Raw genomic sequence first — 15,690 nt, forward strand, 5'->3', positions numbered from 1 at the left:
AAATAAATTGCATGGATTGATTTCTGTTAAGACCTTTGGCTCCTAGTTAATGGAGGAAAAAATGGAGGAAAGAAATTTATATTTGAACATGGCGCATTTAGTTTCTATGAAAATAAAGAGAAGCCTCTATGCTGGGAAATGAACATTTAATTTCTCCCCTCTATCCTGTTTCACTGCTGAGAAGACTCACATAAGCAAAAAAAAATTACAAAAAAACAACAAACCACCCTTGCTTTATTCCTGGGGAAATTTGCCACTTATTTAAGTTTTTAAATTGATAACTTGATAACTGAGGATAGGAATCCCTATGAATTAGCATAAACTCAGCCGTGGCTGCTGGTTGAAATCTATTCACCTGATAAATTACTTCAATTCAGCAAATATGCTCATTTAGCCTATTCTTAAATACTCTATAAACTTGAAACATACACTTATGTCCTCCTAAATGTAAGCACTTTCAAGTGTTCCTAAACAAGCATAGTTACAACCAGTAATAATATTAAACTACTTCTCTGAGCTGGCTTAAGATATATGTAGCTTCTAGAATGCCTCAAAGAGAAATGTCCCCCCACCTGAATTCTAATATTGTAATTAATAACTATTTTTCTTACTACCGAGGCTGATAAAAAAGGTTATTATAAATACATCTATCCTGATAAAACCAGAATTTGATCCAGATAAAAAGAAAGTTTATAAACGCCATTTTGCATCAAATTACTTCAGCTGAAATTTTTGGACATGCTCTGATGAGACACCAGGCATCCAAAAAAAGAAATATTATCCATAGGTTTTGTAAGAAGTTATCAGTGATTGTGGATGAATACTGACATCTGCATATGTTTTAAGGAAAATTTTCTGATGCAAAAGAAGACTGAAATGGTTCAACAGATTTTGGCAGAAGTGTTTGCTCCTGTGAGCCAGAGGAGTTATTCAGATGTGCACTGTAAGACTCCCACTCAGCTGCACCACACAACAACCTCTGGAGAAATGCTGGGTTTGCTCCTCCTCACTCATGCCAGTGAGCAGGCTGAGATGCTGCCCTGCTGTGCAGCTCCCTGAATTAGGCAAAAGTCCTCCAAGTTCAAAAGTATTTCCGACGGTGAAGAAGAGCCAGATAAAAGATCAGTAACACAGGAGAGCATCTTCACTTAAACTTTTCACTTTCCATATGTAATTCCTACAATTCCTACAGCTGCTTCTGCACTGCTGCATGTGCAAGATGTGAGTAACCACCATCCCTTGCTCCTAAATGGCAACACCACAGACCTCATCACCTTCAGGAGAATTACAAACCACAGCCAAGACCCTGTCCCTCTTCCCAGTGCCCACACATGCTTTTCTTCCTTCATCACATCAACCTCAAAAAAAAGGGCCACCAAGAGAGCAACTTAGCTTTTTCAGCATGGGATCATCATATGTCCCAGGATGACATGAAGGAATATGGACACAAGAGAAAGATGTGCAGTTCCCAGGGTTCCCAGGAGACACTCTTGAGTTTTAGCCTGCAGCTAAACACCTTGATAAATTATGCCATGGTATGGAAAGGAGAAGTGGTACCCATGTTTCCACTCTTTAAAGGCCTTGGAGAGTGATAAGGTACTGCCTCTCAGCATGCCTCTCTAATTAGTGGTGCAAAGCACCTCTCTTTTAAAGTGGAAATGCACCAGGATCTGAAGCAAAACGCCAGTCCTTTTCAATCAAACTTTGCGGGGATCATTCTTTCTCCTTATGAGACCACCAATCAAAGAGAGATCTGAGAGGGTTCATCTCCAAAGGCATTTTTTGGCCCAAACCCAAACCAGGTATCAGCTGCTAAGTCTGAGGAGTCTTCTACACCCAGTGGCATTGTCACTGCTAAGGAAAGTGCTGAATGTCTGAGCTACAATTCAGATCAACCTCAGCTCCTCTCTACTGGGACAGCAGAGTCTGCAGCATCCTGCAGAAAAATAAAGACATAAAAAACAGCCGAGACAGGTATTGATCACCCATCCACACACCTCTGCACTGACTTACAGCCAGCTCAAATGCAAAAGGCCAAAGTAACCCTGAGGGTCCCCAGGTGCTGACAGAGACAGAAGTGTGAGGGAGGGATGGGGACAGGGATTACTGCATGCTGCACTAGACTGGTGCCATCTCTGGGGGAAAGCCACACGCTCAAGGGTCAGCAAAACACAACAGGATTAACAGAGGGATGGAAACATATTTATGAGACCTACAGCTGGGGAAAAAGGAGAAGAAACAATTTTGAGAGACCAAATCCTTCCTCCAGTCTCTTAGGATTTTGTGAATATGTCCAAAATCTTATCTGTCCCTTTTTTAACTCTATCAGTTCCAACTCATAAAAAAATATTGTCTCCCTGTAGGTTTTGTCCCACTGACACCCTTAGGTCACCAGCACTGTAACAGTGGTGGTGCCAGCAGTTGTCATGTCACACATTCTGAAGAGTTCCATCACCATTTCTGTCCATCTCCTGACACCTTCTGTGTGAAGACACCGTCCTGGGAATGTCATCCCTCTCCACCTGTGGCCAGCCTCATCCAGGGTGGGAGTCCAGCCACCCACAAGAACCACTGAGCTCCTGAGATGCTTGCACATAACCTTTGGGCAACCAGGAACAGCTCCTTTAACCTAGCAGTTCTTAGCTCTCTATGGCAGCTGTAGGTCTGCCCACAAGAATGCTGCTCTCTGCCAGAAGCACTGTCCCAGAGCAAAGCTGATTCCCAGGAAATGCACTGTCCCTCAGGACTCCTCAGAGCCCCACAAACAACCAACACTGTACTGAGACCTCTGTGGCCCAGGCATTCCTCACTGCCTAAAATAAGTGGTGACATTTACTCATGCTTTCCTTCATCTTCAGTTGAAAATTTTGATTTGTTGACAAGGAAACATGCACAGATCATTCCTGATCTCCTCCAAGTAGCATTGATATTATTTGTTTACTTATAGGAAAATAAAAAGGTTTTTTTCCAAAAAATGCTGTCTCACTCAAAATCAAATTTCCTGAAAAATAATCACCATTTTCATTAAAGCCTATTTAATTTTCAACACTTTTCAGCAACCTGAGCAATTCCATTAGAAACCCTGATACAAGATTTGCTTGAAAAATACCTTTCCCAGAATTCCCTCTGTAATTTATTTTTTAACATATAAATACATGTATATATATTTATATACATGTAAAGTATCAGTACTCTAGACTCATAGCAAATTACTCTCCCTGATTCCTGTGTCTCATAGTGTAGGCTCTGCAGATGAGAACACCACAGCAGTTTAGGTAATTGTCAGGAAATCACATCTTTTAGGCAGTTGTAGGTTATGTTTGCACCTAATTTTGGAAAGTGACACTGTTTCAGTAAAAAGTACTCAGTGGAGCACAGCCATGTAATTCAACACCACAGACACAGACATTAAATGGGAATCATTGTAAGTCCAGACATATTCCAAGGTTTTCTCACAAATAAATGACCTGTTTTGCAAGTTGTATGAATTTTAGGTATTAATCATGAAAGAAGATTCTGATATTGCCTCCTGGATACACCAGAGCAATACTGTGAACTGAATCAAATCTTATACATGCAAGAGAGGGTAAGATTTTCTCTTAATGTATCAATTTATGCAGAATTATCCAATCCAATCCTAGTGACATGCTAGACATCCTTAAATAACTATTGATCAATCAAATAGAAAGTCAGTCAATAAATTCAGATTACCTACTGTTTTATTCATAATAATTCTTCCTACTCTCTCTTAGTAGCTATTTCTTTTTTCCCTCCACATTACCTTTTACATCTTTCCTCATGGGCTATGTTATTTATATCTTCTGCCTGGTAAGCAGTGTCAGTCTTTCCAAACTCTCTTCAACAGACAAAATTTTCAAGCCTAAGACCATTCTCATTTTCTTTCTTTGTACTGTAATTCTGAAATATCCTTTCAGAAGTGCTGCACAACAGGAATCATTGATTTATACTGGCATTATAATATCTTCTGTGTTCTTCTTTCTCCTATCCACTATGGATCACAGTATCACGTTTGCTTTGAGTGCAGTTACACAAGTTAATGCTCCCCAGGAACCTTACAGCACAGGCCTGTTCATCAACCTGGTTAGAATGGATATTCACCAGTAAATAACTGTATGCAGATAATCTAAGGCACTGATATCAATAGCTGGAATTAAGCTTCCCTAATTATAGCTGTCAAAAATTTGGGGGTTTCAACTAAGCTCTGCTGAGGTTCCTTCTAATATTAATGAGAAAGGCTTACTCAAAGAGAGACCTATTTCATGTTGAAATAGGTGAAATAAGATAAATTGTCCCTGGAGGTTTTGATCTCTCTAATGTTAGAGGAGCACTGCCTACAGATTTAGACTAAAAAATTTACTGGTTTAATGACAAAAGTTAAAAGAAACAAGTTCCTCTCTCCACTCCAAGACATTAATTCTGATTTGTTCCAGAACAGACATATCAGAACTCATGCACCAATCCTTTATGCAGCTATTAAACCTCACCAGGTTCTTAACGTTTAATTTGATATTTATTTATTCACCTCTGTCTAATATTTAAAATTCTGAGGACCTGGTTGCTACACTTCTGTCCAAGATTAACCAGACTGAACAATCCGCTGAGACATTGCAGGCAGTCAACCTGACACATCCCATAATGGGCAGCAACACCACAGTTTGTGAGACTAATACATGCAGGACATATCAGCACTCCTACACATGTACCAAAACACTCTGCATAGCCCATGGGCCGTGTCCTGGACACGGTGGATTTAACACCCTCAGCTCAGGGTGTGCTGGGAATCCGAAGTGCCTGCGTGTCACCCGAGCTCTGCAAGGACTCAGTCCTTGCCCAGCCACTCTCACCAGGCTGCTGGACAGGCAGAAACCCTGCCAGTGTGATACAAAACACAGGGAGAGGGATAGACAGCCTGGGAAGGGAGAGTCTCCTGCCCAAAGCTGCAGCAAAGCTCTGTGTGTATATTTAACAGCTTGGTAAAGTGTGGGGATGTGATTTTCAATTCAAACACCCATTATGCTATAATAAAACCTTGCTAAGAATAGTCAAGGCATTTGAGTATTACATATACATACATGCATGTGTTTTTATACACACACACACACACTTTTTTCGACTTAAAGCTTTTTAACTAGAAGCTTTTAGCCTGAGCTGCTCACTGCTGACTTGAGGCAGAGCAAAACACACACACCAGCCCATGTCCTCACTGTGAGATCAAGATTCAAAACAGAGTGTCCTTGTTTTAACACAGATGAGAGCTGTGGGGTGAGAAATGTCTGTAAGGCCTCGTGCTTGAAGGACTGGATGTTCCACAACACCCTCAGTCACAGACATAAACCACCACATTGAGAGTCTCTCTAAATACTCCTTGGAGAGCAGAGCATTTATCGATTGGAAAGCCATGGGTTTTGGTCAAATCATGACTTACTAAGTTGCAGAAACTGAATTCACAATGTTTTCTAGCAGTGGATCTCCACTGAGGCCAAAGGAAGCAGCAGCAGACTGGGTTTCATGGGGATTGAGGGGGGGTCTGGCTCCCACTGCAGTAGGTCATCCCCAGAGCAGCAGATCCCCTACTGTCAGAAGTCTGCCAGTGTTGCTCAAATGCATGCAGTTTTCATACTGCAATCCTCCCAGGCCATAGGGATCCAGTCCTCCACCTAATCCCAGCACAGATTTATCAGTCTCCCCTTTTGTAAGAAAGTCTGACAAGAAACACAGCAAAACTTTCTCATAATCTGGATATAGTCTAGAAAAATGCTTGCTCAAGGAAAAAAAATAGGAGTTTAATGTAACACAGTCTTGTGTTATATTCAGAAAGGGAAGCATGTGTCCTTTTTGTACCACCTGAATCCAATCTTCACCTTCTTTTGTTCCACATGCTTCAGCATTGGAGACGAGCAGTTAACATCACCATGTCTGTAATCTCTGTGTCTCCTGAGCTTCCCACGATCTGAAATCACCTCAGCCTGGCTCTCAGTTTTCAACCAAATGGAACATCTCCAGGAAGTGTCCTTCCAGGCCGTACTATTCATTCTCAGGCTTCCACAGACACAAAATTTAGTGAGATGGCCCTGTTCCATCCAGCCCATGTATTTCCAAAAAATCTCAGAAGCACGTTGTTTCTCATTCTATTTCTGACACTTTTTCCTCATCTCCAAAATCATCACCGACGAATTCACAGCCATCTTTCACTTTGAAGTTGCCCTGTAACATCTTTTCTCAATTTTTCTGCTATTTTACCTCCTACTACAAATTTTGGTTCACTCTGTTAGCGTTACTTGACTGTCAAATCAGCAGAAACCTTTCCAGTTGTTAAAATAATCATTCACACCTCTCCTTTGTTCTTCTCTGCTCTCCTGAATTCATTTGTAGTTCCTTTGTATTTTGCAATTAGCCACACAAATAGCAAGTTGTGAAATCCATGGACCTTTAATGAACAAATGTAGCAGTGCATTTCCACACCCAAACAGGTGTTTCTGTATAAGAGAAAGAGTTTCAGCTTACCTTGGAACATGTAAGGAAGTTAAACTAGAATTTTCTACAGCCTGCCCATTGTAACTGTCTCGGTGCCAGCACAGAGGCACTGACTGGGCTTTGGAAATGCATCTCAAAGCATGTTGCCAATTTTACTGGGCAAGGTGCCAAATAGCCCACCTAAATAATCAAGTACTAAAGGCACAGCACAGGGTGCTCTCGGCTTTTTTGGATTGTCTTAGCCAGTGTAAGAGAGTTTTCTACACTGTGTTCAACTTACATTTATTTGTTCTATAATGTTCATTATTTTTGTCATTATTAAAACCTTTTATTTTACAAAGCATGTCTAGAGAAGTTGTCTCGCTATTTTTAGGCCATTTTGAGAAGTGCTGGACACCCTCAAAGATCTGATAAATCTTCACGTGGCTCACTCCACTCTGGCCACATGCCAAAAGATTTTATCAAATAAACTTAAAAAATATATAAGATTCAAGACACGTGATGAGCAGAGAGACCGAGTGCTCCATCCCAGACCGCAGAGCCAACAGGACGGACTCCCAGCTCTTAAGAACTGCAGTCCCAAGTGCTGATCCTAACAATGTGCCCCCTCCCCTGCGCAGGAAAAGCACCTTGTGCAGGCAGAATCCACATCCCATTTGTGTGCAGCCAATTACCTGGATGAAGATGTATTCATCCTGAACCACGAGGGAGCTGACGTCGATGGAGCGCGAGAAGGGCCCGCTCCTCTTGGTCTCGGAGCACTCCTGGATCCGGCAGGTCAGGTAGTGGGTGTCTGCAGGGGAGAACATGGACACCTCAGAAAGGCCAGGGAGGAGCCACTTGTCTGCAAACACTAACAGCAGCTCAAAAGGAGGTCTCATCTCCAGCTAGGCAGATGTTAGTCCATGATCTGCCCCCAGCTTTTGACACTGTAGCCGCCCTCTGAAGTTGGGAATTCACCACGCTTCGACATCCAGCACTTTGCCATTGCCTTCCCTATTGTGCAGACACCCCTCAGGAGACACAGGTTCAAAGCATAAATGGAGGGTACCAACCAGAAATCCATCAGAAAGCTGCTGATGAGACCACACAGAGCAGAAGCCACCCAGGCGGAATTCCCCAATTCCTATACACATCTGGAAATCATACTCCTGTCTTCCCTCTGAAACACCCTATCTTGTTGACTGGTTTTAATTGTGGTAGTAAAACACAAAAATAATTTTTTAAAAGGCCCAAATCGACACTATTAAGGTAAACTTATTTTTCCGCGAAAATCACAAGCATCTCCCAAAATTAAGTCTTTATAGCAAACACAGGCTAGGAATGAAAATGCCATGGCCATGAAATAGCACGGGAGCTGAAGATTCCTAACAGCAGTTATATGCACTGCAAGAAACACCAAATGCTTCTGTCTGGAGAGAAGACGGCCATCACACTAATGAGAGTTTGTCAGGCCTTGGCATTGCTTGAGGGGAGGAACAGGACTGGGAGAAGAACATGAAGACTACAGCAGGAAAAGGCAGATGTACAGAAAGTTAGAACAAGAAGAGATGTGCTCACCTCCAGCAAGTTGAGAGGGGTTATAGGGGATTAAGTTTTATTTCACTCAGGCTAAGAAAAGGCCTTATGAAACAGAACAATGAAGGAACTGTTTTTCTGAATGTGTGTAATCTAAATATGCCATCTCTGCTTTCCAATCGCTCTTCTGAAAACTGCAAATTAGGGAGAAAATGAAAATACTACTAAGATGACAGCTGGAGTGATAAAAGTGTTGTATCTTTTGCACTGTGGCACTTTTACAGGCTCCCTAGATTCAAATGCTTCTTTGCTTTTCTACAAAGGGTGAGGACAGACAATTCAATTAAGTAAACAGCAAGTTTATAAGGGCTGGGGTGAGCCTGGTGCAGTGATTTTAGTTCACAATAGAACATTCTGACACGGACCTTGTCAAACTGAGCCCAAAATGATAAAAGAGAAGTTTAAAAAGACAGTCACTAGCCCAGCAAAGCTGCTTACAGGATTCCCCATCACAAAAGAACTGCCTGGTCCTTGGTGTGTGTCCTTCCAGTGACAGCAAAATGTGGGGCAGTGGAAAGCTCTGGGGGGCATGACTGAAATCCTCTGAGATTCAGCCAGCTGCTTTCCCAGATTCTGAAACAAGATTCACAAGATAGTTTCCTCTTTTAAAGTCTTGTCCCAGCAACACTCTTAAAAATGCAAAAGAATGCAAGTCAGAGGCATTAATAATTAGACTAATAATTTCTAAAATATTTTTTCTAAAAAAGTCACAACCTACAGCCAAATTTTATTCTAATAAAGGTCTGTGCCCAACCACCCAGTGACTGAAGGCCCCTGTTTAAAGGCTGCAGACCTGGTTCTGGGTTGATGCACCAGGGATTCCAGGTTAATAAGGGCTGAGTCAGAGCAGGCACACAGGTCTGGTGCAGTAATGAAATCATAGTCCCACTGAGGATGCTAAAGCAGCAGAAAATGGTGCTGGTGCCAGCTCAGAGTACTGGGCAGTGATTAAAGTGTATGGTGGAAAACACCTGACCTAGAGACAGTGCCAATAACCAGAGCGTCAGAGCTGTGCTTGCTCCCAGCATAAAATTCCAGCAGCAGCAGCAGAGAGGTCAGACTTTCAACTGGCATAAATTAAAGTTCTTCATCAACTGATATACACACACTTGGCCCAGAGCTGCTATTTAGATGCTCAGTGTGGAACCTAAGACAACCCTGCAGTGGATAAAAGCAACTGACAGAAAACAAGAGGGTCTTATGTGCTGCCATGCTATCCAGAGAGATCAACAGCAGTGACTTGCTCTTTGAGGTAGCTCTAAAATTAGGCAGAACAAGGAGGAGAGGTCAGGAGTTGTATTTTTAGAACCTCATTCCCTCCAGTATGTTCTCCCACACAGTAGCCTGGATATTCTTATCCTTCCAAAAAGGGGATAATTTGCTGCTGCTGAGTGACAGAATGGGAAGAGGAATAAAAACCTGTCACAAATAAATGCAGATAAATCACAAGTGTTGACATGACAACGAGCTTCCTGCCTATTGGGAAATATGTCATTTTGAGTGTGTTACACCAGCAATCAAATATACTCAAAGAATGGCACCTGATTAATATTCACAAGGAGATGGTGGTGGAGAAGGGGGGTAGCTCACCACCCATTTTCCATTTATTCTCTTATTTTATTTACTTCCATAGTTTTCACAATGCAAGCCATTAAAAAAATAAAAAACAAAACAACCAGACACAAAATATCTTTAAACCTATCCGCTTTAGGATACCAGATAAAGTTAAGTCTTGCTTTTTTCCTGCTTGCCCAAAGAAAATAAAAAATAATTCCCTTTAAAATACATACAAAAAAAGTCAGGTAAAAAATACAGCAGCACCCAGTTCAGTTCCCATTTGTGTGGAACTCAAAGCCAGAAACAATCTCAAGTCCCTGCTCAAACTTCCTAAAGGGTGCCATTCACAGAGCACATCTTCTCACATAGAAAGGACAGGGTCTGTCAACAAAAGTCTCCATTTAGAGAGAAGAGGCCATCCTAACTTCCAAGCTATTATCTCCCTCTCCTCCAGGATGAGGTAATTTTGCACCCCCTTTTGGACAGCCACAGGGTAAAAGGACATTCACCCAGAGGGGCAGGTGACATGAGACTAAGCCATGCCTCCAGCCTTGTTCACCCTTCACTGGGAGGTGTACTGCCTGAGGGAGGTTGTTTCTATCTGGGCATTACTTCCAATTTATACATTGTCATATACAACACCAGAATTAAAGGGTCTGGGTGTTTTCAGGATTATTTAGCAGGTTGGATTTTTTTGCTGCTTTTGGGATTTTTATAATGTTCCACTGCAAAAGGAGTTGAGAAGAGGTCAAGAAGCATTAAAAACTTCTCATGCTTATAAGCAGCTCCAGCCACTTTCTCAGCTCATCTGTGAATGTGGCAATATGGACATCAGGCAGCCTGGAGGGCTTGCTGCAGCTCGAATCCCAGCATCCATTCCTCCACACAAACCCTTCCCACCTCACTCAGGATTAGGGAATGGCTTTCACAGATGTACAGCCATTTTCCAGTTGAGGAGCTTGAACCGCCTCCTCATTGCTGCTTAACAGAGTCTTCCATCTTGAGATTCTGGAGTGTATTTTTACCCTTTTTGAAGTGACAAAACGGAAACAACTTCTTGAAATTGGAAGGGACAAACTGGTGAAATAAGCCAAGCTACCAAGTCTCATCTTTTCCTGCCAGCCATGCCAGCTTTGGCAGGAAGCAGGAGCACAAGAGGCTCCCTTCCTGAGGTGCGGGTCCCTGAAGGGAGGCAGTGGAACAGTCAAAGCTGCTGTGTCCCTGTGCTGAAGGCTGCAAAGGGCTGGCCTGTGTGCAGGTGACTGTGACTCAGAGAGACACAGGACAGCAAGCCCTGCTCCTTCCCAGCAGCATCAATAAGGCAGCTGAAAGCAGGGATGGCTGGCCAGCATGGCTAACAGGGAAAAGGCAGCTGATAGAGACAAGCTGCATTGGCAGATGGGCTCAGCTTAAATCAGATCCTGGTGTAAGGCAAGATTTAAAATCATAACATTGTGAAGGTTTCCATGGAGGGAGAAAAACCTCACTGGTCTCAATAATCTTTCCCCCAAAGAAAAAGACGTGTGGACTGTCCAGGAATTAGTTACCCTGATTTATCTTTCTGGTTAGCTTTCCCCCCCCTCTTTTTCCTATAATTCAAATCTTGTTTATTGCACTGTATCTGTGAGTGGGGTGAAGATTAGCTCACTAAGCATCAGAAAGTTCAATATATCCTGCCCAGGAGTGCTGGTGGGTGCTTGTGTCCGTGTGACCATAACAGTTCCCTTGCATCCAGCCCTGTCCTTGCTGCTGCCTGTCACACCCTGGCAGAAGACACAATGCCCAAGGCTCCTACATGTTTTTGCAATTTAAAAATTCAAGCCTTGATGATTATTATTCTGCTACAATGACTCTGCCAAGATGTCAAAAAAACGTGAAAAATTTCATCTGCTACAAAAGATGGGAACAGCTTGAGATAAGATAGGCACTGGAATTATCAGCATCTTGCAGTATTTAAGGAGAACAGACACAGGGGCAGATGAGTTTTTCAGACACAAATATTTCTAATGACTGGACAGAAAAAACCATGTGGCAAGATATCTAGAAGGACAGACACCAAAGAGGTGAACAGGACTGCCAGCACCCAGATCCAGAGGCTTTTTGATAGCCCTGACTCATTTATGGATGAAAGAGACTCCAGTATGCCCCACCACCTGTTCCCAGCTCCAGAGCATCTTAGATAGGTTCTGGAGTCCCAACTACTGGTGGAGTCCCAACTACTGGTAAAAGAAAAAAAAAAATTAAAAATCATCAAATTCAGGAGTCTAGTCCTAAATATAATTTCCCTTCCTTTCCTACAACTTTTACTCTCTCTCTCTTTTTTTTTTTTTTTTAATTTTTTATTTTTATTTTTATTAAAAACATGGAGGAAAACAGAAGAAGAAGAAAGAAAGATGCCCAGTCTAGAAGAATCATGTCTTTTTCAAGTAGCCAGTGACACTGAAGGCATGGATTCTTCTATCTGAATTGGGCTAAGCAGTGGGAATACTTAAATCCATGTCTGTTAATGCATCAAATAAGTTACTGAGCCACCAGACTGACGTAAAAGAGCCATTAGAAAAGCCTTTCCTTCCTTCTGCATAGTACTGAGGAAGTCTTTCATCAGAAACTTTCTGATCAGGAGGAAGTAACTGCAGGGCCCCATTTTCCAGCAGGTCTAAGTGCCTCAGCAATTTCACTGAGCACATGAAGGCCCAATTTGTTTGCAGAACTAACTGGGAGAAAAGTTCAGTGCCCCATTCCAGAGCTGGACAATGTCACTCTGGGGAGGTCTGTAGCTGTGAGGCTGTCCTTGCTTTGTAACACAAACTAACATTGTTCTAAGCCCTAGAACCTCTAATTGGGGCAACACTGCTCATTTGTGCTGTCCTGGGAGTCATTTGGTCCATGCCAGCAGGGCCAACACTGCCCCACAGACCTGGGGTGGGGCTCTTGTTCTGCTGACACTACTGGCCAAGCCTGAATTCCAGTGAAACCCTCAACACCATCAGCTGCCAATTCCAAAATGCTGAATTTATACATTAAAAAAAGAACAAAGGGCAAACCCCTGAGCAAACACGACCTGAAGGAAGGGAGCTGTCTTTAAGCTAGGGATACATCTTTCAAACATTTACATCCTTGACATATCCAATATTCAAATAGCTGGGTGAGCAAGTTTAAACTTAGTTTGAAAACAGACTCCATCAGCAGTTTGTTTGCTTGCCTGTTTGGGGTTTTTTTATTTGCTTTTGACCACTTCTCCCGTCATACCTGCAGCAATACACACTGCAGCAAAGGCACTGAAGACGCCTCCCTACCTTGTCCACCCACCTGTCGGCCTGTTTTGCTTTTTCCACATTTTCAACAAACAGCTGTCACCCCTGAGCTTTTATTGCCTGGTTATTTATTCAGCTGCCATCACTAAATAGCAGTGGGAGGCCAATGAGTGATATTAGAATATCCACAACCTCAGAGAAGCCATCTTGATAGACAGGAGCTTGTGCACACATCTGGCCTACGCAGCTAAACTTTACTTGACTAAAACAGAGAAAAGTTTGCAACCAGCAAAAATGAGGCTTTTTTTTCTCCCAGAAATCCTCCAGCTCCTCAATCCTATGCTGTTCTTCTATAGTGTTCTGCACCAAAATGGGACACTGGTCCCATTGCTCCCATTTCCTCACACTGAAGTTCCACACAAGGAGCAGAAGCATTGCCATGCTGCAGCTCCTGTGAGGAATATCTAAAACACTTTGGAGAGAGTAAGTCAGCTTACCTTTAGTACCATTGTCTTTGCTGGAGATTGACTACACAGGAATCCATTCCACTGCAAACCTGACTAGATTAATTTCACTGAGGGGTTAAGAATTTTTTTTTTTTCCTATTTCCCGCTTCAGATCCAGGCATCTTTTCAAGGCCTGTAATGTTTTGGTATGGAACACCTATTCATACATTATGAGCAAAACTAAAAATACTTTCAATACAAGACAAAGGGGCATAGGGACATTCTGGCTGGAGGGTGAGTCTGACTGCAGGTAATTTCTCAAATTCACAGGTACCACCTGGCTGTATTGAGCACCTCTGGAAATGCACAGAGGTTCCATGGTACAGTGCTGGTAGCCCAGCTCTTTATGATTGATGTGAACTATGTGGTAGTGAAACAGCTAAATAGGGAGCAGAATAGATGGCTTCTGAGCCCAACAGACCGTGCTCCTGTCCACCCTCTCCACAGACACAAACCCTGCAGCCCGTGACTTTCCCCTACAGGCTCAGGATAAGAACACCACATCAAACCCCATGACCCACATCTCCCCTACCAATTAAAATGTAAATGGGGAGGTAAAATGGGTGAAGTGGGTTCTCATTCCCACCCCATTCTTGGCTCAAAGGCCAGTTTTTAGCACTGCTGCAGGCACTCACGTCCATCAGCTGTCCGGGCCTCCATGTGCACAAGGTCAGGGTCTTTATCCAAACCAGTCACTGACCTGGGAGAAGAGAGACAGAGACAGAGAGAGAGGGGAAGAAAGAAGACAGTTAGTGAAAGGCTGCAGTCAGACAGAGGTGTTGAAGGAAAGCAAAACCAGTTTAAGCCTACCTTGGGACACCTGGTGTGCAGGTCTCCACCTTTTTAGGACTCATCTGCTTTGTATTTCCACACACAGCACGCTCAGGGGCCCTACACCAACCTTCCCAGGCATGAGAGAGGGATCCTGCCTGTCTACAAGATCAAGGCTACTATGACTGTTCTTGTGGTGGCAAAGAGAACTGGTCCCATGATCCAGTAAAATCAAAGTTCTGTTTTAGTGCTGAAGGAAAAACAAGGGCACAGCAGCCTCATGCCTTCAGAAAGCAAATTAAAAGTGGGTTTAATTTGGCTAATTAGACATGAAAGACTAGGTTTCCTGATTTGCCCCTGGTTTGCTGGGCAGTCTTGCTATTCTTTACATCCTTTTCCCCATCTTCAAAAGAAAAACAGTGTTGCACATATAGTGAATTTCCGATTTTAAAGAGGTGAGAAAGTACTCATTATTCACACCATGACCCCATGCCATCCATGGTCCTTGACAATTACGAAAAGAGGCACGAGGAGTTTCTTTAATCTCACTAGCTGAAATTCAAGCACCCCAAGTCAAATCTTCCCGTGCATTATTTACTCCCTAAAAAGATTTTTCAAAGCACATTAAAAAGAAACTTTTCCTCCTGGAAGAGGGAAAGTCAAGCCCAGGACAGAAATGTTATTATTAGTGTCCTGCCTGATAAGAATCACTGAGAGATGAACATTTAGTCTCAGCAATAGCTGGCAGGGGAAAAAAAATCCATAGATGTCCACGTGATTTATGGTGCTGCTTCTCCTGAGTTAACCAAAGGGTTAGATTAAAAAGGGACAATGACAAAAATCAGTTTCTAATTTGGTGGGAGTTGAATTTGATACAGTAGATTGTAAATAATAGTTTCCCTCTGAGCTAGCCAATGTTCAGAATTCTCTAATGTTCTGAAAACATTTTTATCACATTCTTCTGCCATTTTCATCCTTGGGGCATCAACAGCAGAAACATTAAAAATAATAATAAAATTAATAATAAAAAAGATACAGATGCTCTGATCCATTTTTGTAAATCCCACAAAAAACACAGCAACCGAAGCAATGGCAAGCATATAAATGTGCTGGAGTTCAGCTGAGATCAGGCAGTGCTGCAAATGTCAAAACAGCTACATTATGACCCACTGTGCAGGTAACTGAAGCTGGCACTGCTTGTTAACAAGAGCACCACATCGATAGTGAGTCCATTCACAACACCTGAACTGTGGCCAAAAGATACCAACACAACAAAACAAAGCAGCACAGGCAGGGCTTTCATCACTCCACTCACAGCGAGGAACAGTCTGCTCCTTAATCGCTACCATCAGTTTCAGGGTGATCCCACAAGGAAGAAAGGGCTGACTGTTGTTGGTGAGGATGCCAGGATGAGCCTGAGTTCCTGATCACAATTATTTAGACCAAATCTTCCCAATATAAGTTAAAAGTGACAGTAGGACACGCAGAAATTCCTTCAAATATCAGTGAAAACATTACTTTGTGCTGCA

At 42.6% G+C, this 15,690-nt stretch overlaps 1 protein-coding gene across 1 annotated transcript in view; it reads right to left on the minus strand.

The window, feature by feature from the left end:
- Window positions 1–15,690, minus strand: part of SORCS3 (sortilin related VPS10 domain containing receptor 3) — a 266,550-nt gene that overhangs the window by 64,168 nt on the left and 186,692 nt on the right. Inside the window, exons 6-7 of the mRNA XM_063406430.1 lie at window positions 14,026–14,090; window positions 7,170–7,288 (exon numbers count right to left, since the gene is read on the minus strand). Of these exons, the coding sequence (XP_063262500.1) occupies window positions 7,170–7,288; window positions 14,026–14,090 (184 nt within the window). The remainder of the gene's footprint in view (window positions 1–7,169; window positions 7,289–14,025; window positions 14,091–15,690) is intronic.

Source organism: Prinia subflava, chromosome 9, assembly GCF_021018805.1.
Source record: "Prinia subflava isolate CZ2003 ecotype Zambia chromosome 9, Cam_Psub_1.2, whole genome shotgun sequence".
In the NCBI taxonomy this organism is placed as follows: Eukaryota; Metazoa; Chordata; class Aves; order Passeriformes; family Cisticolidae; genus Prinia; species Prinia subflava.